The sequence below is a fragment of the Coregonus lavaretus genome (genome assembly GCF_964263955.1).
Source record: "Coregonus lavaretus genome assembly, chromosome: 27".
NCBI classification, from domain to species: domain Eukaryota; kingdom Metazoa; phylum Chordata; class Actinopteri; order Salmoniformes; family Salmonidae; genus Coregonus; species Coregonus lavaretus.
In genome coordinates, this window is record NC_140014.1 from 1,197,763 (window position 1) to 1,222,665 (window position 24,903).

The window sequence follows — 24,903 nt, forward strand, 5'->3', positions numbered from 1 at the left end:
AGGAGAGGTCCATTGAGCCCACTCCCATACTTCCGGCATTGTGTCTGGTGGCACCGGTGGTGTGAGAGGTTGACGCGGACATCGAGCGGGCGTTACGTACAGAGCCCACTCCCCCCCAGTGTCCAGAGGGTCGTATGTACGTGCCGTTAGAGGTCCGCGATCGATTGATCTATTGGTCTCACACGTCACCCTCCTCTGGTCATCCTGGCATCGATCGGACCGTGCACTGTCTTAGTGGGAAATACTGTGGGCCCACTTTAGCCAAGGACGTGAGGGTTTATGTTTCCTCCTGCTCGGTGTGCGCTCAGTGTAAGGCACCTAGACACCTGCCCAGAGGGAAATTACAACCCCTACCCGTTCCACAGCGACCGTGGTCCCACCTATCCGTGGATTTTGTTACGGACCTTCCCCTGTCACAAGGGAACACCACGATCCTGGCAGTTGTGGATCGGTTTTCTAAGTCCTGCCATCTCATTCCTATGCCAGGTCTCCCTACGGCCCTACAGACTGCGGAGGCCCTATTTACACACGTCTTCCGGCACTACAGGGTACCTGAGGATATTGTATCTGATCGGGGTCCCCAGTTCATCTCAAGGGTCTGGAGGGCGTTCATGGAACGTATGGGGATCTCGGTCAGCTTGACCTCAGGTTTTCACCCCGAGATGAATGGGCAGGTGGAGAGAGTGAACCAGGATGTGGGTAGGTTTCTGCGGTCCAATTGCCAGGACCGGCCGGGAGAGTGGTCGGGTTTTATCCCCTGGGCAGAGATGGCCCAAAACTCCCCCGGCAATCCTCCACTAACCTTTCTCCATTTCAGTGTGTGTTAGGTTATCAGCCGGTCCTGGCACCTTGGCATCAGAGCCAGATCAAGGCACCTGCGTTGGAGGAGTGGTTTCGGCGCTTGGAAGAGACCTGGAACACTGCCCATGTACGCCTGCAACGGGCCATCAAGCGACAGAAGGCGAGCACCGACCGCCACCGCAGTGAGGCTCCGGTGTATGCACCAGGGGACCGGGTCTGGCTCTCGACCCGAAACCTGGCCCTTCGCCTGCCCTGCCAGAAGCTGGGTCGGCGGTTTGTGGGGCCATTTAAAGTCCAGAGGAGATTGAACAAGGTTTGTTATAGGTTACAGCTTCCTCCTGAGTATCGTATTAACCCCTCGTTCCATGTGTCTCTCCTCAGGCCGGTTTTAGCTGGTCCACTCCAGGAGTCTGACGTACGGGAGTTTCCTCCGCCCCCACTGGACATCGAGGAGGCACCGGCGTACTCGGTCCGTTCCATCCTGGATTCGAGGTGTCGGGTGGGGGGCCTGCAGTATCTCGTGGAGTGGGAGGGGTACGGTCCGGAGGAACAGTGCTGGGTCCCTAGGAGGGACATCCTCGATCCCTCCATGTTGAGGGATTTCCACCGTCGTCGTCCGACTCGCCCTGCACCGCGTCCTCCTGGCCGTCCCAGAGGCCGGTGTCGGTGCACGGCTGGAGCCGCGCGTCAAGGGGGGGGTACTGTCACGGATTCAGCCGAGGCTGCTCCTCCTCCTTGCTCGGGCAGGCTTCGCCCTTCGTCATCGCCGGAGTACTAGCTGCTACCGATCTATGTTTCTGTGTTCTACTTGTTTTGTCTTTATTGTTCACACCTGGTTCCCATTATGTATTGATTTCTTCCCTATATAACCCTCTGGCTCCCACTGTGTTTTGTGCGTGTTTGTTCATGTTTGGTTGTCGTCTGGTGAGCGGGTTTGTTCATCCCTGCGTGGAGGTTATGTTATTTACGTTACCTACGAGTAAAGTACGTTTTCGATTAGCTCTGTGTCCTGCGCCTGACTTCGTCCTACCGTATCACACTGACCCCCTGACATTCTGGAAATGGTAACTTGTTAAAAAACTTTTCCCGTGGTGCCCCAAATTGCTAATGAGTTAATTGTTACATGATTAATTTAATCTAGTAACAATTAAACATAGTAGGTAATTATTCGATAAATAATAGTTATCACAATAATGAAAGGCACTTCACAACAATTGTTATACTTCTTATAGCCAACTTTCAAACTCCGCCCATAACATTTTGACTTTATAGCATTCCCAGAAGGCATGGATTATTGAGTCATTGTTTTACACTTAAGACATGACTTGTGCTGTAGCATTTGTGAATTTTGTCTCATTTATAATAAATGCTATACATTAGTTTATACTGAATTAAGCATACATTTTAATTAATTGTACATTTGTTAGTTATGTTATGTTATGTTACAACATTCCCTCCATCTTATGCCAATATTGTTCTTTTTAAGTCTTGGTTCTAAAAGTGTATATTTTTTCTAAGAGGTTGTCAGTTGGATAGGCTCTCTGCAAGGTTTTGTATATCTTACGTATCGTATGAATATCATTTTCTGACTCAAATAGGATTCCCTCAAGATTGCTCTGATGTCCAAAATATTTAAAATCAAAATTTCTTGATATTAGACTTTTAAGGTGCATGTATTTGAAAATAACAACAGTGCATTCGGAAAGTATTAGGACCCCTTGACTTTTTCCACATTTTGTTACTTTACAGCCTTATTCTAAAATTGATTAAATATTTTTTTCTTCTTCATCCATCTACACACAATATCCCATAATGACAAAGCAAAAACAGATTTTTAGAAATCTTTGCAAATGTATAAAAAAATACATAATATCACATTTACTACTCATTCAATGGTTTTTCTTTATTTTTACAATTTTCTACATTGTAGAATAATAGTGAAGACATCAAAACTATGAAATAACACATAGTAACCATGTAGTAACCAAAACAGTTTTAAAGAAATCAAAATATATTTTAGAATTTAGATTCTTCAAAGTAGCCACCCTTTGGCTTGAAGAAAGCTTTGCACACTCTTGGCATTCTCTCAACCAGCTTCACCTGGAATGTTTTTCCAACGGTCTTGAAGGAGTTCCCACCTATGCTGAGCACTTGTTCGCTGCTTTTCCTTCACTCTGCGGTCCAACTCATCCCAAACCATCTCAATTGGTTTGAGGTCGGGTGATAGTGGAGGCCAGGTCATATGATGCAGCAATCCATCACTTTGCTTCTTGGTAAAATAGCCCTTACACAGCCTGGAGGTGTGTTGGGTCATTGTCTTGTTGAAAAACAAAGGATAGTCCCACTAAGCGCAAACCAGATGGGATGACGTTGATTGACAGATGTACTGTAGGCCTGCTGTAGAACGATAAACTTTCCTCCAGTGTAGATGCTCATCCATGTTTTATAGTTAGGTTATGTATAATTTGTCAATATACTGTAGTTCTGGTCTTTGGGGTGGATTGAAAGCTTGTATTGTGTGGCTTTAATATTCCATTTTGTAAAGCTGTGACGAAACGATTTGAGCCTATCCAAAGATGATTTGATTATGCTGAGATACTTTTATTTGATGTGTACATTTTCAGACTATTCATTTTACGTCTTGAACATTTTAAAATAAATGCAATTAACTTATGGTTCTAATGTAGGATCAGGCTAGTCACTATATCGTCCAGCACTGGGCACAAACTCAAGAGGCTAATGAGCCTTCCCCAAACTATAGCCCTAACCTTAACCACTCTGAATGAATGCCTAAACCGGTAACCTTTGAGTTGTTTCTGTTTCAACCCTGTAACCACGCGCCATTAACCCTGTAACTACGCTGAAAAAAGTTGACATTCATCCATGAGGCAAAGGTCAGTGGGCCAGATTCGAACCCATGCTGACTGGCATAATGTGTGCCAGGGTCAGTGGCTGTATCCACTGGACCACACAGGCACTGAGGAAATCTAGAATATATTCTGCCTATTATTTGCCTACAACATATAATAAAACAATTTATCTATAAAAACGGATTTGGCCTAATGAATAATACATCTACCCCTACAAATGATGTCCATAAGAATTCACACGAGACATGCTGTAGCCTGCACGTAACCTACATAAGGCTGTAGCTCAGTTGGTAGAGCATGGCGCTTGCAACGCCAGGGTTGTGGGTTTGTTTCCCACGGGGGCCAGTATGAAAAATGTATGCACTCACTAACTGTAAGTCGCTCTGGATAAAAGCGTCTGCTAAATAGCTAAAATGTAAAATGTAATGGTGTATTGCTGCATAATGCTGTGGTAGCCATGCTGGTTAAGTGTGCTTTGAATTCTAATAAAATCACTGACAGTGTCACCAGCAAAGAAACCCCCACACCTCCTCCTCCATGCTTCACTGTTGGAACCATACATGCGGAGATCATCCGTTCACCTTCTCCGCGTCTCACAAAGACACGGCGTTTGGAACCAAAACTCTCCAATTTGGACTCATCAGACCAAAGGACAGATTTCCACCAGTCTAATGTCCATTGCTCGTGTTTTTTGGCTCAAGCAAGTCTCTTCTTATTAATGGTGTCCTTTAGTAGTGGTTTCTTTGCAGCAATTAGACCATGAACGCTTGATCACGCAATCTCCTCTGAACAGTTGATGTTGAGATGTGTCTGTTACTTGAACATTGTGAAACATTTCTTTGGGCTGCAATTTCTGAGGCTGGTAACTCTAATGAACTTATCCTCTGCAGCAGAGGTAACTCCTTTCCTGTGATAGCCTTCATCAGATCCGGTTTCATCATAGCACTTGATGGTTTTTGCAACTGCACTTGATGAAACGTTCAAAGTTCTTGAAATGTTCTGCATTGACTGACCTTCATGTCTTAAAGTAATGATATACTGTCGTTTCTCTTTGCTTATTTGAACTGTTCTTGCCATAATATGGACTTGGTCTGTTACCAAATAGGGCAATCTTCTGTATACCAACCCTACCTTGTCACAACACAACTGATTAGCTCAAACATTTTAAGAAGGAAAGAAATTCCACAAATTAACTTTTAACAAGGCACACCTGTTAATTGAAATGCATTCCATGTGGCTACCTCATGAAGCTGGTTGAGAGAATGCCAAGAGTGTGCAAAGCTGTCATCAAGGCAAAGGGTGGATATTTGAAGAATCTCAAATATAAAATATATTCAGATTTGTTTAACACTTTTTTGGTTACTACAAGATTCCATATGTGTTATTTCATAGTTTTGATGTCGTCACTATTATTCTACAATGTAGCTCAATTGGTAGAGCATGGCGCTGGTAATGCCAGAGTAGTGGGTTCTATCCCTGGGACCACCCATACATAAAAAGTTATCCACACATGTCTGTAAGTCGCTTTGGATAAAAGCGTCTGCTAAATGGCATATTATTATTTTTAAAAATAATGAAAAACCCTTGAATGAGTAGGTGTGTCCAAACTTTTGACCGGTAGTGTATATAATTTCTATATTTTTTTATGGCACAAAAATCACTTGTCTGATTCGCGCCTGTCTCAGTGGACTAATCCATTGCGGAGGCCGTGAGGATGGCACAGTCCAAGAAAAGTGTGGCTAAGATGCACAATGCACGTCTCTTTCCAGAATGCGCTCTCTCCTGCCAATTCATGCACATTCATTGTTTCATAACTTCATTGTGTGAATTGTTTGCCCTTTGATTGTTAGTGTCTATTAATTCCCCATTATATATATCATCAGTAGTACATTTCCCATTAATTCTCATAATTTCGAACAATGTTTGTTTGGTTACGGTAATTTTGTTTGGTTACTGCATTCAATATGTTATTATTACAGTCTTTAACCGTTCACATTGTCGGAGTGGACACGTTGTTTGCAGAGTGCACAACTTATGCAACACGTGAGAAACAAGTTTTGGTTTATTTCATTCCATTTACGAGTTTTGTCAATTTATTAACTGGCTTTTGTTCCAGTGGAAACATCATGAAAGAGGCCTACCTGATTACTTCTTATCCCTTGTGCAAATAGCCTACAGCTGTGTCTGTCTGGAGCTCACTGGCGCGGGAAACTCTGAGGGCCCCGAATATTTTATAAAACGTTGCAAGTTTGCTAGTGCGAGCTTTAGGCCAAACCCAGTTTATAATTGATACTTTGTTTCAAGTTAATTGCAGACAGGCCATGCATAGCCAATGTGATTTATAGGATTTTTATTTGTATCAGGATATTTTCTACCTGCAGGCTGCAATGTTTTTATTTGTTGGCTTTATGTAGGCTATTTTTACATAGTTCGCAATGTCAATAGAAGTTACTTTTAGATTTGTATCATTTTCAAATGATTTTGAGGTACGAAGACGTTATTATGAATGAAAAAAATACACATTTAAAATGTTCAACCAATCGATTAAACCTCTATTATAGCTCCGTTCGGCATAATGATACGTAGTCAAGTTTCATTCTAACTGAATACATTGGGAGCATTGTTGCTCAGAGTTTGAATTGTAAAATGCATCTCTTCAAATGTACCATTTACCAAGGTCCCTTCGTTTTTTACTTACCAGCCTGACACCACCATGCCTGCATAGGTGCACGTGCACTTCAATGAAAGGCACACACATACACACACTTAAATTACCCACATGGAAATTACCCTCTATTCGAAATAAAGGCTATAGCCTCTGAAACCAGGCCTGTACACAAACCAAGTACTTATTTCAACAAAACGTTTTTTTGTAGAATTCAAATGTAAGAACGGGAGTGGGGGCCGTAACACCTCAATCTCCCTTCTTCCTGCTTCTGGAAATAACTCCAAGGTCGGCCATCGTGGCATCAGGGGGCTATGCTAAGTACAGATTAATTAGCCTAATTTGGGAAACAATGAGCATATTCCTGATTAGTTTCCTACTCACTGTGGAAGGAATACTCTCTCGGGCTAGCCTAGCAGTAGTATACATTTGTAGGCCATTTTAGGTGAGGGCAGCATCGGTGGGGATTCGGTAGTTATTGTGGTATTTGATAGCATAGTTTTACATTTGTGCTTATGACGTGGATGCTAATGTTGGTATACACGTATAAGAACTCCACAAGGTAAGCAATGTTATGCAATGACGATGATGCTAAAATGCGAGCATTTTGCTAGGTGCCCATTCTTGCAGAAAGACTGCATTATTGTGTAAATGTAACCTCACATACCTGCTAAAGCTTTCTACACTAGTCATAGGCAAAATCTATAGAAAGCAGAGATAAAGCAAAGCATCGATGTTACACGAAGAGAACATTCCAGAATAGACTCCTATGAGCTCAACATTGTAGTAACTTTGGCAACGCAAACAACAGTGTAAAGCTACACAATCAATGCTATGGATGAACGGACGGTCATGGTCGTAAACCGGGACATTAAAGATCTGTCAGTGGAGATGAATGTGCCGTCAGCAAACTACTCAAAGGCGATGACACTGATTAGGCGATGATACTGATTAGGCACCAAACTCTGCCCCTCTGTTTGAAAGATGGTTCATTAGACCAATGACTGTATATACCGCACCACCCTGGTTTTAAAGGCAATCAATGTCTCATTACAATTCCCCCATATGTCTTAAACCAATTTGGTTTGGGATTACGGAAGGAATGGTTGTGGTCTCAACCCCTCCTCGGTCAATATATTGATTCCAGGTGCAAGCATGCGTGAAGTAGTGAATTGGTATACAAACATACTATATCCTCCCACATACACAAAGTGATGTTACGTTTGATACCGGAGCTCCGAGGCATGCGTAAAAATTGTTGATGTGTCTACCACTTTATCAGAAGTACGTCATCAACGACGTTCAAAGCTTAATTTGATCACGTTCCCTTTTAAACTGTGTGTTGCAGAATGCGAGATCCCACTGATTTGGCCATGGTTCCGGTGCTTTCTCCGATTCAATGCTGCTTTCAAACAAAGACCTCTGCTGGACACCGTAGTGTAGTTAGGATTTTGTACATGTAGTTTCCCCGCGACCGGTAGCTTAACAGGAAGAGTAGGAAACTATGGATCATTCAGGGACGTGAAGGCACACTATTGTGAAAGTTATTTTATGTGAAACCACACTCTCTGAAGCCTTCAGAAATCACTACATACACACAAAATCAGAAATGCACCACACACCTATGTAGTACAAATGGAAAGAACATGACAGCATTTCTGTTGACCACTTCCTGTCTTACAACATTGTTATTCTCCCTTCCGGGATGAAATTAAAGCAGGAAGCACTCATGTTCAATCTTGGTCTGACCAATCAGAATCCATGCTACAGGACTGTTTTGATCACGAGGACTGGGATATGTTCCGGAGGGGTATCATACGAAGCAAGCTAGATCTACTCAAGGTTTTCTAAAGCTAACTAGAGGGGTATACTACAAAGTAGAATCAATGAGTTAGCCAATAACTGATTTTCTGATTCAATAAGAAAGCTAAAGTTCTATATGCTTTTTTGATTGTTGAGTCAATTAGACCACGGCAATTTCAAGCTTAATTTATTTTTTATATTTTTACTTATTTCAGAATATTTAGGAACGTTAGCTGGCTAACGCCTTGAACCTGCTTTGTAGTCTACCCCTCAGCTTTAGTTAGTTTCACATTCCAGCTCAGGTTTCATCTGTACTACAATGGTGAATATTGCTCATCTGCCTGCCGCTAACTCTAGCAGGCTTGTAACTGCGCGCGCATGTCACACGTGGCTAATCGAATGCCAAACTCTTCATTGAGACATTGCTGAAACATAAATCCATGGCCAAGTCAGTGCCACATGTTAATTTGTGTTGAAATCAAAATGAAGGAAAAGTTATCTTGCAAATTCAGCAGGCTATGGTGTGTGGCTTTTAGAAGTGCCATCTTAATTTGTTACTTATCGTTAATGCAGTGTTTGATGTGCTTATCAATGCATGAGCACCTTTTTCCCAACTCCTATCGATAAAAAAAAAATGTTCAGTCAAACAAAAGTTGTAATATGCAGGAAGTTTCAAATGCATTCTGTCATTCCTAAATAATGTGATAGGTATTTTAACATGTAAATAAGAAATACACACAAAAAAACATTTAATTAATAAAATATTTAATCAGTCGTCTTCCTCAAATGAAGGGGATAATGACGCAATCTTTGTGAGATGGAGGGAATCTCATTTAATTGGTTCTCAACTCGCAGCTCAGACACTTCATTCAGGATAAATGGAGTTAGCCCTGACTTAGCTTGCCCCGGAGCAGGTTAGTTCTGAAAGATTTGTTGCCATCAAACCTGATCGTAGGATACCCCTCGGGTCACTTCTTGGAATAACATTGACGACTACACTAACTCTATCCCTGGGTTCATAAGGAAGTACTTTGAGGATATTGTTTAAACAAAAATTGTGGATAGATGTCAGCATTCGCACAAACCACCACATTTAACCAAGGTAAGGTGACTGGGAACATGGACAAGTACAAACAGACCTGCTATAAAATGCGTAAGTCAATCAAAGAGGCAAAAATACATTACAGGGACATAGTGGAGTCGCAATTCAATGGCTTAGACATGAGACGCATGTGGCACAGACAATCATGGATTATAAAGGGAAAACCAGCCACGTCGTGGACTCCGAAGCCTCACTCCCAGACAAACTTAACACCTTCTTCGCCCGCTTCGAGGAAAACAACACAGCCCACCGTCGCAGTCATGAGGACTGTGGGCTCCCAATCCCTGTAGCCGATGTGAGTAGAACTTTCAAGCGTGTTAACCCTCGCAAGGCTGCCGTCCCGGACGTTATCCCAAGCCGCGTCCTCAGTGCATGCGCAGAGCAGCTGGATGGAGTGTTTACGGGCATATTCAACCTCTCCCTATCCCCCACTTGCTTCAAGATGTCCACCATTGTTCCTGTACCCAAGCAAGCTATGGTAACTGAACTACATGACTATCGCCTCATAGCACTTACTTCTGTCATCATGAAGTGGTTTGAGAGGCTAGTCAAGGACCATATCACCTCCATCTTGCCTGACACCGTAGACCCACTACAATTTGCATACCGCCCCAACAGATCCACAGACGACGCAATCGCCGTTGCACTGCACACCGCCCTATCTCACCTGGACAAGAGGAATACCTATGTGAAAATGCTGTTCATCGACTACAGCTCTGCTTTCAACACCACAGTGCCCTCCAAGCTCGTCACTAATCTCAGGGCCCTGGGTCCTAGACTTCCTGACGGACCGACCCCAGGTGGTGAGGGTAGGCAACAACATCTCCGCTACGCTGATCCTCAACACAGGGGCCCCGCAGGGGTGTGTGCTCAGCCCCCTCCTGTACTCCCTGTTCACCCATGACTGCATGGCTAAGCACAACTCCAACTCAATCATCAAGTTTGCTGATGTAACGACAGAGGTAGGCCTGACTATCAACAACAATGAGACAGCCTACAGGGAGGAAGTTAAAGCCCTGGCAGAGTGGTGGCAGGAAAATAACCTCTCCTACAATGTAAAAAAAAAAAAAAAAAAGAGCTGACTGTGGACTACAGGAGACAGAAGAGGGAGAACGCCACCATCCACATCGACGGGGTCGCAGTGGTGGGTCAAAAGCGGAGTGCACATCACTGAGGACCTGAAATGGACCCACCACACCGACACCGTGGTGTAGAAGGCACAACAGCGCCTCTTCAACCTCAGGCGGCTGAAGAAATTCAGCATGGTCCTTAAGACCCTCACAAATGTATACAGATGCACCATTGAGAACCTTCTGTCGAGCTGCATCACCGTCTGGTACGGCAACTTCACCACCCTCAACTGCATGGCTCTCCAGAGGGTGGAGCGGTCAGCCCAACGCATCACCGGGGACAGGCTGCCTGCCAGGACCTTTACAGCACACGTCAAAGGAAGGCCAAGAAGAGCATTAAGGCCATGTTCTCACCCAAGCCATGTTCTGTTCACTCTGCTACCATATAGCAGACAGAGATGCCACAGGTGAGTCAGAGCCTGAACCGAGATGCTGAGAAAGCTTCTATCACCAGGCCATCAGACTGTTGAACAGACATCTCTAGCAGGCTTCCTGCCCGGTACTCAGCCCAGCAGCTTGAGATTAATGCCACATGTATTTAGAGTCAGTGAATGCTGGTCACCTCATATTCTGTTTATATACTGTTGTTTACTTACTGTGTATGAATATACTGTATTCTAGACATAGCTCATCCTAATACAGTGCATTCAGAAAGTATTCCGACACTTTAACTTTTCCCACATTTTGTTACGTTACAGACTTATTCAAAAATTGATTAAATCGTTTTTTTCCCTCATCAATCTACACACAATACCCCATAATGACAAAGCAAAAACAGGTTTTTAGAAATTTTTGCAAATGTATTAAAATTTAAAACAGAAATACCTTATTTACATAAGTATTCGGACCCTTTGCTATGAAACTTGAAATTGCACTCAGGTGCATCCTGTTTCCATTGATCATCCTTGAGATGTTTCTACAACTTGATTGGAGTCCACCTGTGGTAAATTCAATTGATTGGAGATGATTTGGAAAGGCACACATCTGTCTATATAAGATCTCACAGTTGACAGTGCATGTCAGAGCAAAACCAGGCCATGAGGTTGAAGGAATTGTCCGTAGAGCTCCGAGACAGAATTGTGTCTAGGCACAGATCTGGGGAAGGGTACCAAAACATTCCTGCAGCATTGAAGGTCCCCAAGAAAACAGTGGCCTCTGTCATTCTTAAATGGAAGAAGTTTGGAACCACCAAGACTCTTCTTAGAGCTGGCCACCCCCGACAAAACTGAGCAATCGGGGGAGAAGGGCCTTTGTCAGGAAGGTGACAAAGAACCCGATTGTCACTCTGACAGAGCTCTAGAGTTCCTCTGTGGAGATGGGAGAACCTTCCAGAAGGACAACCATATCTGCAGCACTCCACCAATCAGGCTTTTATGGTAGTGGCCAGACGGAAACCACTCCTCAGTACAAGACACATGACTGCCCGCTTGGAGTTTGACACCTCCAAGCAGGCAGAGTCCTAAAGGACTCTCAGAGCATGAGAAACAAGATTCTCTGGTCTGATGAAACCAAGTTTGAACTCTTTGGCCTGAATGCCAAGCGTCACACCTGGAGGAAACCTGGCACCTTCCCTACGGTGAAGCAGGGTGGTGGGAGCATCATGCTGTGGGGATATCTTTCAGCGGCAGGGACTGGGAGACTAGTCAGGATCAAGGGAAAGATGACCGGAGCAAAGTGAGATCCATGATGAAAACCTGCTCCAGAGCGCTCAGGACCTCAGACTGGGGCGAAGGTTCACGTTCCAACAGGACAACGACCCTAAGCACACAGCCAAGACAATGCAGGAGTGGCTTCGGGACAAGTCTCTGAATATCCTTGAGTGGCCCAGCCAGAGCCCGGACTTGAGCCCGATTGAACATCTCTGGAGAGACCTGAAAATAGCTGTGCAGCGACGCTAGACATCCAACCTGATAGAGCTTGAGAGGATCTGCAGAGATGAATGGGAGAAACTCCCCAAGCTTCTAGCGTCATACCCACGAAGACTCAAGGCTGTAATCACTGCCAAAGGTGCTTCAACAACATACTGAGTAAAGGGTCTGAATACTTAAATGTAAATGTAATATTTCTGTTTTTTATTATTATTATTTTTTAAACCGTTTTTGCATTGACATTATGTGGTATTGTGTGTAGATTGATGAGGGGGGAAAAAAACAATTTAATCCATTTTAGATTAAGGCTGTAATGTAACAAAATGTGAAGGGTTCTGAATACTGCTTTTATTTTCCAACACACCACACATTTATATTTACGTTTTAGTCATTTAGCAGACGCTCTTATCCAGAGCGACTTACAGGTAGTGAGTGCATACATTATTTTATTTTTCATAATGACCCCCCATGGGAATCGAACCCACAACCCTGACGTTGCAAACGCCATGCTCAACCAACTGAGCTACATCCCATATTGTCACCCTAGTATATTTACTTGTTATTTCTTGATTTCTAAATTTTGCATTTGTATTTTATTTGCGAGACATTCTACTGCACTGTTGGAGCTGGTAACACAAGCATTTCACTGCACCTGCCATAACACCTGCAAATCTGTGTACGCGATCAAATAACTCAACATTTGCAAAGCATTTCACCCCATAACTGTTTAAACCATAATTGAGCGGATCACTTTCAAAACTATATTGCAGCATATCATATAGACCAGAAATAAATGGCTACATTTGTTTGAGGGAGACATCTTCAAAGAGACAATTCTGTTAGTTTCAATCACCTTATCCAACTTCTAGATACAAAATAATCAAATATGGCCATCATCTCGGCTCTCATTTCAGTGACGGCTAAGACAGCTCTAGAGAAAAAGATCACAGAAACTCACCTATCTATTAGAGAGACTTTAATAACAGAAAGACAACCTCATCATAAGACGTATTCATGAAATATGGAAATGGGGGTTCTGCGTTACGCTTTCATACCGTCTCATACCTAGACCACATAATTTGCCTGTGAAATCAAAATTATGTCGACGACGTGAATGAGATCTTATAGAGATGTGTTATGGAAATGGAAAATGGCTTCCCAATGAGATTTCACCTCATACTTTTTTTCCAAAGGAAAGTCATTCAGGTATAATGTACAATCTGAATACTATATCTGCTAATATAATGTCTGAATATAGTCGTATTTGGGCTGAAAACATAGAGGTTAATTAAAGTTAGATGTTTGGTTGTATTGAAATGATATCCCTCACAGATCATATGAGAACTTCATAAAATAGGCTAGAACTTTCAATTCTACATTATGGACACACCTACTCATTCAAGGGTTTTTCTTTATTCTTACATTGTAAAATAATAGCGAAGACATCAAAACTATGAAATAACACATATGGAATCATGTAGTAAACAAAAAAGTATTAAACAAATCTATATTTGATATTTGATATTCTTCAAATATCCACCCTTTGCATTGATGACAGCTTTGCACACACTTGGCATTCTCTCAACCAGCTTCACCTGTTATGCTTTTCCAGCAGTCTTGAAGGAGTTCCCACACATGCTGAGCACTTGTTGGCTGATTTTCCTTCACTCTGCCAAATGACATTCCTACTAAGCCCAAAAAAGATGGGATGGCGTATCACTGCAGAATGCTGTGGTAGCCATGCTGGTTAAGTGTGCCTTGAATTCTAAATAAATCACAGACAGTGTCACCAGCAAAGCACCCCCACACCATAACACCTCCTCCTCCATGATTTACAGTGGGAAAAACACATGCAGAGATCATCCATTCACCCACACGCGTCTCACAAAGACACTGCGGTTGGAACCAAAAATCTCCAATTTGGATTCTGGACGAAAGGACACATTTCCACCTGTCTAATGTCCATTGCTTGTGTTTCTTGGCCCAACCAAGTCTCTTCTTCTTATTGGTGTCCTTTAGTGGTTTCTTTGCAGCAATTCGACCATGAAGGCCTGATTCACACAGTCTCCTCTGAACAGTTGATGTTGAGATGTGTCTGTTACTTGAACTCTGTGAAGCATTTATTTGGGCTGCAATTTCTGAGGCTGGTAACTCTAATGAACTTATCCTCTGCAGCAGAGGTAACTCTGGAACTTCCATTCCTGTGGCGGTCCTCATGAGAGCCAGTTTCATCATAGCGCTTGATGGTTTTTGCGACTGCACTTGAAGAAACTTTCAAAGTTCTTGAAATGTTCCGTATTGACTGACCTTCATGTCTTAAAGTAATGATGGACTGTCATTTCTCTTTGCTTATTTGAGCTGTTCTTGCCATAATATTAATAATAATAAATAATAATATGCCATTTAGCAGACGCTTTTATCCAAAGCGACTTACAGTCATGCGTGCATATTATTTTTTTTTTTTGGACTTGGTCTTTTACCAAATAGGGCTATCTTGTGTATACCACCCCTTCCTTGTCACAACACAACTGATTGGCTCAAACGCATTAAGAAGGAAAGTAATTCCACAAATTATCTTTCAAGAAGGCACACCTGTTAAATGAAATGCATTCCATGTGACTACCTCATGAAGCTGGTTGAGAGAATACCAAGAGTGTGCAAAGCTCATCAAGGCAAAGGTGACTACTTTGAAGAATCTCAAATGTAAACTATATTTTGATTTTATTAACACTTTTTTGGTTACTACATCATTCCATATGTGTTATTTCATAGTTTTGATGTCTTTACTATTATTTTACAATGTAGAAAATAGCAAAAATAAAGAAAAACCCTTAAATGAGTAGGTGTTCTAAAACTTTTGACCGGTAGTGTATATATATACAGTATAGCCATTTAGCAGACACTTTTATCGAAGACATACAGTCATTTGTGCATACATATTTCATAGGGGTGGCCCCAACAACAATCAAATCCATGTCTTGGTGTTGCAAGACCCATGCTTTACCAACTGAGATACAGAGGACCAAACTCTCTGTTCTCTCCTCTCTCTCTATAATTTCATATTGAGCTGACATCTGCAGTGTTTACCTTGACTGCAGTCTCCACTAACGCGAGAACATTGCCTTTAAATTTCAATCTCCCAAAGGAGATATGAAACCAGACCTAACCCCTGGTTCACCCTGACTCTCTTCTGTCTCTGTCTGTGTCTCCTCTCTCTTTCTTTCTCTGTCTGATTTCTCTCTCTGTTTATGTCTCTCTCTGTGTGTCTCTCTCACTGTGTCTCTCTCTCTGTCTTCCTCTCTTTTTCCCTGTCACTTCTTTACTCCCTGCCTTTCTATCTCTGCCATTTCTCTCTTAAGGAGGGGGGAGGGGACATGCCACTCTAATTATTGCCTCCTCTCCTCTCTTTCTCTCTCTCGTTTCGAAGTCACCTGGCGAGCACGCGCTGAGGTGCGGTGGGGAGGGGAAATTGAACAAGCGTCACCTGTCACTTCTGGTTACCCTCAGCCTCCCCTGTCAGCTCCACCATCGCCCTGTTTACTCGCCCCGCAATTACCACCCTCCGGGGGCCGCCTGCCAGGAAGCTAACACAATGAGGGGAAGGGAGGGAAGGGATGGAGGGAGGGAGGGAGGGAGGGGAGTTAGTGTGCCCAGCCTCAAAGGTGTATGTCTGTCAGTCATTCTGTCATTCAGTCTTATACAAGCGAGTGGATGGGACTAAGTGATGTAAGTTAACGTTGAGCTGGGACACGGGTCAACTTCCTGTGATGGACAGGAAATCAGAAAAGTGTGAATGAGAAAAGTGTGAATGTGTGTGATTGGAGATATGGGCGCCAATGTAATGCTGTTATTGATATATTCTGGTAATTAGATTGCATTGTAGCACTGGACCTACACCAAGCTGCCATTAGCTGGTTAGTTTCTTGGTCAAAGCAGCTTACATGGGATTTGGGATTTGGCATAGGATGTTGGACAAGGCGATAGTAGGGGAAACATTATATGTGCTCCTACCATGTCCTGTGCTGTGTTTGGGGTGAATGACAGGTCTGGTTATAGCACTGTATAATTTTATAGGGTTTTAGAGATATCACCTCCATGCAATGCTGTAGGGGGCACTATAGCGGGCCTGGCTGAGGGCCCTGACATGGCCCCTGATTCAGGGGGACAGTAGGACAGTGGATACAGGCAGCAGCACGAGGTCCTGTACACAGAAGGGCCCCGTGCAACCTGGACCAACTCTCCCATGCTCTCCTTTAGATCCCGCCACTCCGTGCCTCTGCAAGAGTATCCAAATTTCTCTTTCTCTATATTTACAGTGGGGAGAACAAGTATTTGATACACTGCCGATTTTGCAGGTTTTCCTACTTACAAAGCATGTAGAGGTCTGTAATTTCTATCATAGATACACTTCAACTGTGAGAGACGGAATCTAAAACAAAAATCCAGAAAATCACATTGTATAATTTGTAAGTAATTAATTTGCATTTTATTGCATGACATAAGTATTTGATACATCAGAAAAGCAGAACTTAATATTTGGTACAGAAACCTTTGTTTGCAATTACAGAGATCATACGTTTCCTGTAGGTCTTGACCAGGTTTGCACACACTGCAGCAGGGATTTTGGCCCACTCCTCCATACAGACCTTCTCCAGATCCGTCAGGTTTCGGGGCTGTCGCTGGGCAATACGGACTTTCAGCTCCCTCCAAAGATTTTCAATTGGGTTCAGGTCTGGAGACTGGCTAGGCCACTCCAGGACCTTGAGATGCTTCTTACGGAGCCACTCCTTAGTTGCCCTGGCTGTGTGTTTCGGGTCATTGTCATGCTGGAAGACCCAGCCATGACATTTTTTCAATGCTCTTACTGAGGGAAGGAGGTTGTTGGCCAAGATCTCGCGATACATGGCCCCATCCATCCTCCCCTCAATACGGTGCAGTCGTCCTGTCCCCTTTGCAGAAATGCATCCCCAAAGAATGATGTTTCCACCTCCATGCTTCACGGTTGGGATGGTGTTCTTGGGGTTGTACTCATCCTTCTTCTTCCTCCAAACACGGCGAGTGGAGTTTAGACCAAAAAGCTATATTTTTGTCTCATCAGACCACATGACCTTCTCCCATTCCTCCTCTGGATCATCCAGATGGTCATTGGCAAACTTCAGACGGGCCTGGACATGTGCAGGCTTGAGCAGGGGGACCTTGCGTGCGCTGCAGGATTTTAATCCATGACGGCGTACTGTGTTACTAATGGTTTTCTTTGAGACTGTGGTCCCAGCTCTTTTCAGGTCATTGACCAGGTCCTGCCTTGTAGTTTTGGGCTGATCCCTCACCTTCCTCATGATCATTGATGCCCCACGAGGTGAGATATGTTATGGAGCCCCAGACCGAGGGTGATTGACTGTCATCTTGAACTTCTTCCATTTTCTAATAATTGTGCCAACAGTTGTTGCCTTCTCACCAAGCTGCTTGCCTATTGTCCTGTAGCCCATCCCAGCCTTGTGCAGGTCTACAATTTTATCCCTGATGTCCTTACACAGCTCTCTGGTCTTGGCCATTGTGAAGAGGTTGGAGTCTGTTTGATTGAGTGTGTGGACAAGTGTCTTTTATACAGGTAACGAGTTCAAACAGGTGCATTTAATACAGGTAATGAGTGGAGAACAGGATGGCTTCTTAAAGAAAAACTAACAGGTCTGTGAGAGCCGGAATTCTTACTGGTTGGTAGGTGATCAAATACTTATGTCATGCAATAAAATGCAGATTAATTACTTAAAAATCATACAATGTGATTTTCTGGATTTTTGTTTTAGATTCCATCTCTCACAGTTGAAGTGTACATATGATAAAAATTACAGACCTCTACGTGCTTTGTAAGTAGGAAAACCTGCAAAATCTGCAGTGTATCAAATACTTGTTCTCCCCACTGTATCTTCTTCCCTTCTTCTTTCCCATAGCTAAAACAGTGAGAGGAAATACACCTCACTTATACCCAACTATCTTTTACCCTACAAACACCCTAGTCCCTTTGATGTTTTCCACTAAAAACTAGTAAGCGTCCATGTCCAAACCTCCACCCATTTTACCATCTAAATATCCCCCATGGATACTCCTGGAGAGCGTATTCCCATTTTGAAATGTGCCACTATTCCTGCCCCAAATTCTGGGCTTGACTCATTCTGGGAATGGTTTAGGGGGGCCGTGGAGGCATCAATTGCGGCGTTCCCTGCCGACTTACACTGCACGTCTACCCGGATGGACTTGATGGCAGCCACCCCCACCCCGTTGTCGGCCTTGCAGTAGTAGCGGCCGCCCTGCACCCGCTGGATGCCCTCGATGCGCAGCGTCTCATTGTAGATGGACGTCTCCTGGAACTTGTCAGAGGCGCTGCCCGCTGTCTTTGTCCAACGCACCTGCGGGGGGCAATGGAGAGGAGAAGAGTTGGTTAGTTAGGCATAGAGTATAGTAAGGTATAGAGTGAATTTATACTATATCCAGTCCAAAACTTTGATGTACAACTTTTCTGTAGAACACAGAATATGTTGCGTTAGAAGTGCTTCGCACGTAATGTAATCTGCAAGATTGGGGGCAAAAGTGTCTGGTGGACATGGCAGTTAACGTTTCGGCCTGGTGGCCTTTCTCAAGACAAAGATACAAATGGAGATACTAGACACAAGTTCGGATTGGCTTATTTCTTGAGTAATGACAACCAATGGGACTACAGCACCCACAGTAATATCCATTGTGCACTTTATCCAGTTTATTTAGTGCTTTCATTATTTTCACTTTGTGAAAAAGCAGATAGATGCCTTCATGTTTTTACGAGAAACCAAGCTCTTTTGAGTAAAATATGACCACAAAACACACCAACTCTACACAGTGATCTTTGCACAACACTATCACCATGACCAATGTCAATTAAACCAATTAAGCCAATTAAAGCCTCATAAACCCCTTTCCTACCATCCTCTACAGGACAATTAACTTTGTCCTACTATCAGATGTCAATCCTGTTAATAATGTGAGCTGGGTATGTCAGTGTGTGTGTGCGTATGTCTGTGTGTACGTAATGTCGATGGTTAGGCTGCATTAACCCCTTTCCTATCATCCTCTACAGGATAATTAACTCCTACTACTGGCCATTCCTGATAAAAATGTGAGCTGGGAGTGTCAATGGTTAGTGACTCTGTGTGTGTGTGTGTGTGTGTGTGTGCGTGTGTATGTGTGTGTGCGTGTGCGTGTGTACGTACTGTCTTAAGTTAGGGTGTGTGTGTGTGTGCGCGTGTGTGCGTGTCGATGGTTGCGTTTACACGGGCAGCCCAATTCGGAACTTTTTACACTAATTGGAGTTTTCTCCAATCAGATCAGCTATTTTGCCAATAATTGGGCAAAAGATCAGGGGCCTCATTTATTGTTTTGGGCTATACAGTATTTTGTACGTATGCAACGTTTATAAATGAGGCCTCTGGATTGGGCTGCCAGGGTAAACATAGCCTTTGTGACTCTCTGTGTGTGTGTGTGTGTGTGTGTGTGTGTGTGTGTGTGTGTGTGTGTGTGTGTGTGTGCGTCTGTGTGTGTGTATGCACATGGTCTTTATGTGTGTGTATGCCAAGGCTGCGTAGACTTGATTAAACAATGATAAAGACGAGTTGATCTGTCTATGGTATGATGGTGTGGCCTTGGCCTGGTTAAAGAAAGGTTAAATAATTAAAATAAAATAAGTTGGCTTGCCGGGGGTAGGGCAAAACAGTTACAATAGAGCGAGTACTGTGTTGCAGCAGCTGTACTAAAGATTATTAATCACTTGTATCCCAAATAGCACACTATTCCCTATTTAATGCACTACTTTTGAGCAGGGGCCATAGGGCTATTTGGGACACATAACTTCACCCCGGGGGAAACTTCACCCAGAGTGAGATATTAATGCTGATGTGTTGGAGAAAGAGATAGAGTTATTGAAAGAGGCAGGCGAAAGAAGGATAGAAAATGCTAGGTATGGGGAGGATGGAAAAAGAACAGTAGAGAAAGTGTACACGGTTCATAGAGTGCAGTTGAAATGGGGGATGGGGGCATGCTGGATGTGGGAGAGAAAGTGAGAGAAGAAAGGAGCAGAAGAAACACATTGAAAGTTGATGAGAGGGATAGAGAGAGAGAGAGAAAGAGGGATGGGAGGAGACAGGAGAAAGAAAAATACTGTGGATGAAAGACAGAGCAGAGCAGGGGAGTCTCTCGCTCTGACACGAGCCACGGAAAAACATCACAACTCTTTCTCCTCACCATCTTTTTCCCCCCAGTGTTCACAGTGTTCCCTGTGGAGGAGATATGGCACATCCATCGTCTCTCTATTCTCTCCCTTTATTGCCTGAGTAGGGAGACGCAATGAGTCTCGCAGTTCATCAGAGAGTTTCTTTTTTATCACAGACCTACCCTGCCTTCCTACGAATTCTGTGAAGAAATAAAGCAAGAAATGAATGCATCTCGGTTCATTCAACCAACATGATTTTTATGCACGAAAAGTTGTCTTGAGGGGTTCTTTGTCAGGGGTGAGGGTGATATGTGTAAAAAATGTTTTGCATATCAGGAAGGGTTCTTTACTGCTCTGATGAAGAACCCTCCAATTATTTACTTCTTCACCATGTTCTCCTTTATGCCATGAAATGCTACACCGTTAAAAAGTTCCCTGTAATTCTACAGTTCACTACAGGCTACTGGTTGCAGTGAAAGTACGGTAAACAACAACAAGTTACTGAATTTTGTGTATTTGTGTCAACCGTCAGTGGAAGTGTTTTACCGGTTTAAGTCATTGATGGTTATGTTGTCAAAGGTTGAGCGCTTCTTTTAACACTGTCAGTTCTGCAATCTTTGTAAGAGCATGTGACAATAAAGAGCTAAATTGTTACTGTGCATTTCACTGTAAATTATTGACAGTTTATTGCATGGAAGTTGCTGTGAATTTTGCGTTACCTAACTGGCAACCAGCTGTGAGTAAGTTATTGTAAAATTCAAAGTAACTTAATAGCCAGTAACTGCTATTAACTTACTTGCAACTAGCTGCCAGTAACTTGCTGTACTTTCACTGACATTTTCTGATTACAAGATAGCTTACCATTAGTTGACACCACCTCACCTGGCCTCAACCTCTTGGTTGGCAGCAAACGGACCTTCTTGCCACACCATCAGGTCAGTGAGCGTGACAGAGATCAGCCACAGTAAGTTACTGTGTAATTTACAATAACTACTTGCAGTAAGCTGACAGTAAATTATTGACAATTAAACATGACCTTTTTGGTGATCAAGTGCCATTAATTTACAAGAAAATGCACAATAACCTCTTACACGCCTACAACGTGAAAATTATTTTGAGCTTTCTTTTAATTTCAAGGGTGGGATTTATTTGAATGTTACCACCCACCAGCATGACCTGATTGTCTTTCTATTAATTAAAAACACCAGCTGCATAAAATACCCCTGTATCAAGATCAGACAGATCTTGACACACATTCCAACACATGTCCATGAGTATCCAACTGTGTCCAGGTCCGATACGGACCATATCAACACTTCGACACACAGTTGGACACACCAAGAAATTAACCAACTTGTGTCAGACTGAATGAACACATTTGAACACATCTGGGACACATGCTGTCAGATACAGCCTGTCACTCACCATTTCATATTCGTTGACACATCCTAACATCTCAAAAGAAAGCATTCGATCTCCTATTTAATAACTGTATTATTAATTAGAATATATCTTTAAATTAAGGGTGCTCATGGCTGTCACCATTAAAATAGTTTCTGTTCCACCCCCTATTAGAAAATGTAACAGTAGGCTATAGTAGTACCTACACCTTCAGCATTACAGACGGGGGCTTTTATTAATTAAACTTAAAGACAGGTCTAAAAAGCATCAATAAAATGTTCACGTCGAGCATATCATCTGCTAAAATACCATATTTAATTATTTTAAGATGATCACATTATGGATCATTTAGCAACTTGATTTAGTATTTTAGGACCCCTGTAGGTATAAAAAATATATACACTACCAGTCAAAAGTTTGGACACACCTACTCATTCAAGGGATTTTCTTTATTTTTACTATTTTCTACATTGTAGAATAATAGTGAAGACATCAAAACTAGGAACTAACACAGATGGAATCATGTAGTAACCACAAAAGTATTAAACAAATCAAAATATATTTTATATTTGAGATTCTTCAAATAGCCACCCTTTGCATTGATGACAGCTTTGCACACTCTTGGCATTCTCTCAACCAGCTTCGCCTGGAATGCTTTTCCAACAGTCTTGAAGGAGTTCCCACATATGCTGAGCACTTGTTGGCTGCTTTTCCTTTACTCTGCCGTCCGACTCATCCCAAACCATCTCAATTGGATTGAGGTCGGGGGATTGTGGAGGCCAGGTCATCTGATGCAGCACACCATCCCTCTCCTTCTTGGTAAAATAGCCCTTACACAGGCTGGAGGTGTGTTGGGTCATTGTCCTGTTGAAAAACAAATGATAGTCCCACTAAGCGCAAACCAGATGAGATGGCGTATCGCTGAAGAATGCTGTGGTAGCCATGCTGGTTAAGTGTGCCTTGACCAGCAAAGCACCCCCACACCATAACACCTCCTCCTCCATGCTTTACAGTGGGAACTACACATGTTGAGATCATCCGTTCACCCACACCGCGCCTCACAAAGACGGTTGGAAACAAAGATCTCCAATTTGGACTCCACACCAATGGACAAATTTCCATTTGTCTAATGTCCATTGCTCATGTTTCTTGGCTCAAGCAGGTCTCTTCTTATTATTGGTGTCCTGTAGTAGTGGTTTCTTTGCAGCAATTCGACCATGAAGGCCTGATTCACATAGTCCCCTCTGAACAGTTGGTTTTGAGATGTGAGCCAAACGTCCACTTGCTATTGCTGCTGCTTTATACTGCAATTTTGCACTATCTATCTATCTTTGTCTAAATCCTTTGTCTGTTTGTAGCTTTGTCCGTGTTTATTGGTCTCACTTTGGTGTGTGTTTGTCAATCTGTTTGTAGCTATATACATTTGTCTGTCTGTCCATTTGTGCAATGCTTCGTGGCTACGGTGCATGTAGGGTTACCGGTTGCAACATCAAAACACCTGGGTTTGCATGAGTTGCCCTCCCGACGTCTCTCTGTCATCTGCTCTTCTTTTGCATCATCAAGTGTCATCAAGTTCATACTATTATAACTTATGACTGCCAAGCATTTCTGGACATCAGATCAACAGTGATTAACCTCGATTTCTACTTCAAATACGACTTCAACTCTGACTCAACTGTTCCACTTTGTTCAATGGCCTACCAAAACGCTGCAGGCTTAGACACGGGAGATGAAGTGGAGTCCTGGTGAAAGTGAGGTGAAGAGAAAACCGAACAGCGCTCCCCTCCGTTCTATTGGCAAATGACCAGTCACTTGAGAATGAGATGGATGAGCTTTATTCGAGAGCCTCCTATCAGAGAGACTTGAAAAGCTGCAATATTATATGCCTTATGCAATACTATATGTCTGGATGATGACGTTATGCAAGTAGTACTCGGTGGATTCTCCATGCAGCGGCAACATTGTACAGCGGCTTCTGAGAAGTCAAAAGGAGGTGGAGTGTATTTTTTCATTAACAACAACTGGTGTGCTGCTTCAAGTGTGAAGGAAATCTCTAGCTTTTGTTCAGTTGATATAGAATACCTCATGGTAAGCTGCAGACACTTTTATATACCAAGAGAAATCTAATCCTTAATTCATTATCACGGCTGTCTACATCCCGCCCCAAGCCAACACCACGCTGGGCCATAAACAAACAAGAAACTGCTCACCTAGAGGAGTGTCTCAGGGAGACTTAAAACCGTCCTACCTTACTTCTACCAACACATCTCCTGCGCCACTAGGGTTGCAAAAACTCTAGACTACTTTTATTCTACCCACAGAAATGCATACAAGGCCTTCCCTCATCCTCCCTTCGGCAAATCTGACCATGACTCCATTCTCCTGCTTCCTGTTTACAAACAAAATCTCCAGTGATGCGCTCAATACGGAAGTGGTCGGATGAAGCAGATGTGAGGCTACAAGACTGTTTTGCTAGTACAGACTGGAATATGTGGTGAATTAAGAAAAAAGGAAGAGTCTATCTGAGTCTTTCCCTACGCAAGTGCAGTGGGGGTATATAAACTACAGAGTCAGAGCATTTATCCCAAGACCAATGCAGTGTGATCACTCTAAAGCTTATGGACATGTTTCAAGTGTTTGTAGAAGGGAAAAGACGAGATGTCCAAGTTGTGGAAAATAGCATATTATGTGTTTTAAAAGTGATGAAAATGTGACAAATGGTGGGAAACATGAAGCCACATCTTTGGAATGCCGAAAGAGAATGAGGTGGCCAAAGTCAGGGATATCCAGAGCATTTCATATGCAGCAGCTGTTAAAAGGGTTGAGGGTTTGAATGGTGCTCCTGAAGAGTCCATGGTGGTGGATAGGACTTCACTGCAGGCTGGAAGGGTTGCCTTGCAGGACCCATATATTTTAAAGGTTAAGAAGGTGGACTTTGTGGCCTCTATAGCTATGGTGATAAATGGCATTTACTTGGGAGTCATCCTTACTTGTTTAAACTTATTGCTCACATTGGCCACGGAGACG

The 24,903-nt window shown here is 43.0% G+C and overlaps 1 protein-coding gene across 1 annotated transcript in view; it reads right to left on the reverse strand.

The window, feature by feature from the left end:
• Positions 1 to 24,903, reverse strand: part of LOC311103082 (MAM domain-containing glycosylphosphatidylinositol anchor protein 1-like) — a gene marked incomplete at its 3' end in the record, with an annotated part of 494,094 nt that overhangs the window by 308,554 nt on the left and 160,637 nt on the right. The window contains exon 3 of the mRNA XM_084144616.1: positions 18,469 to 18,643. Coding sequence (XP_084000742.1) covers positions 18,469 to 18,643 — 175 coding nt within the window. The remainder of the gene's footprint in view (positions 1 to 18,468; positions 18,644 to 24,903) is intronic.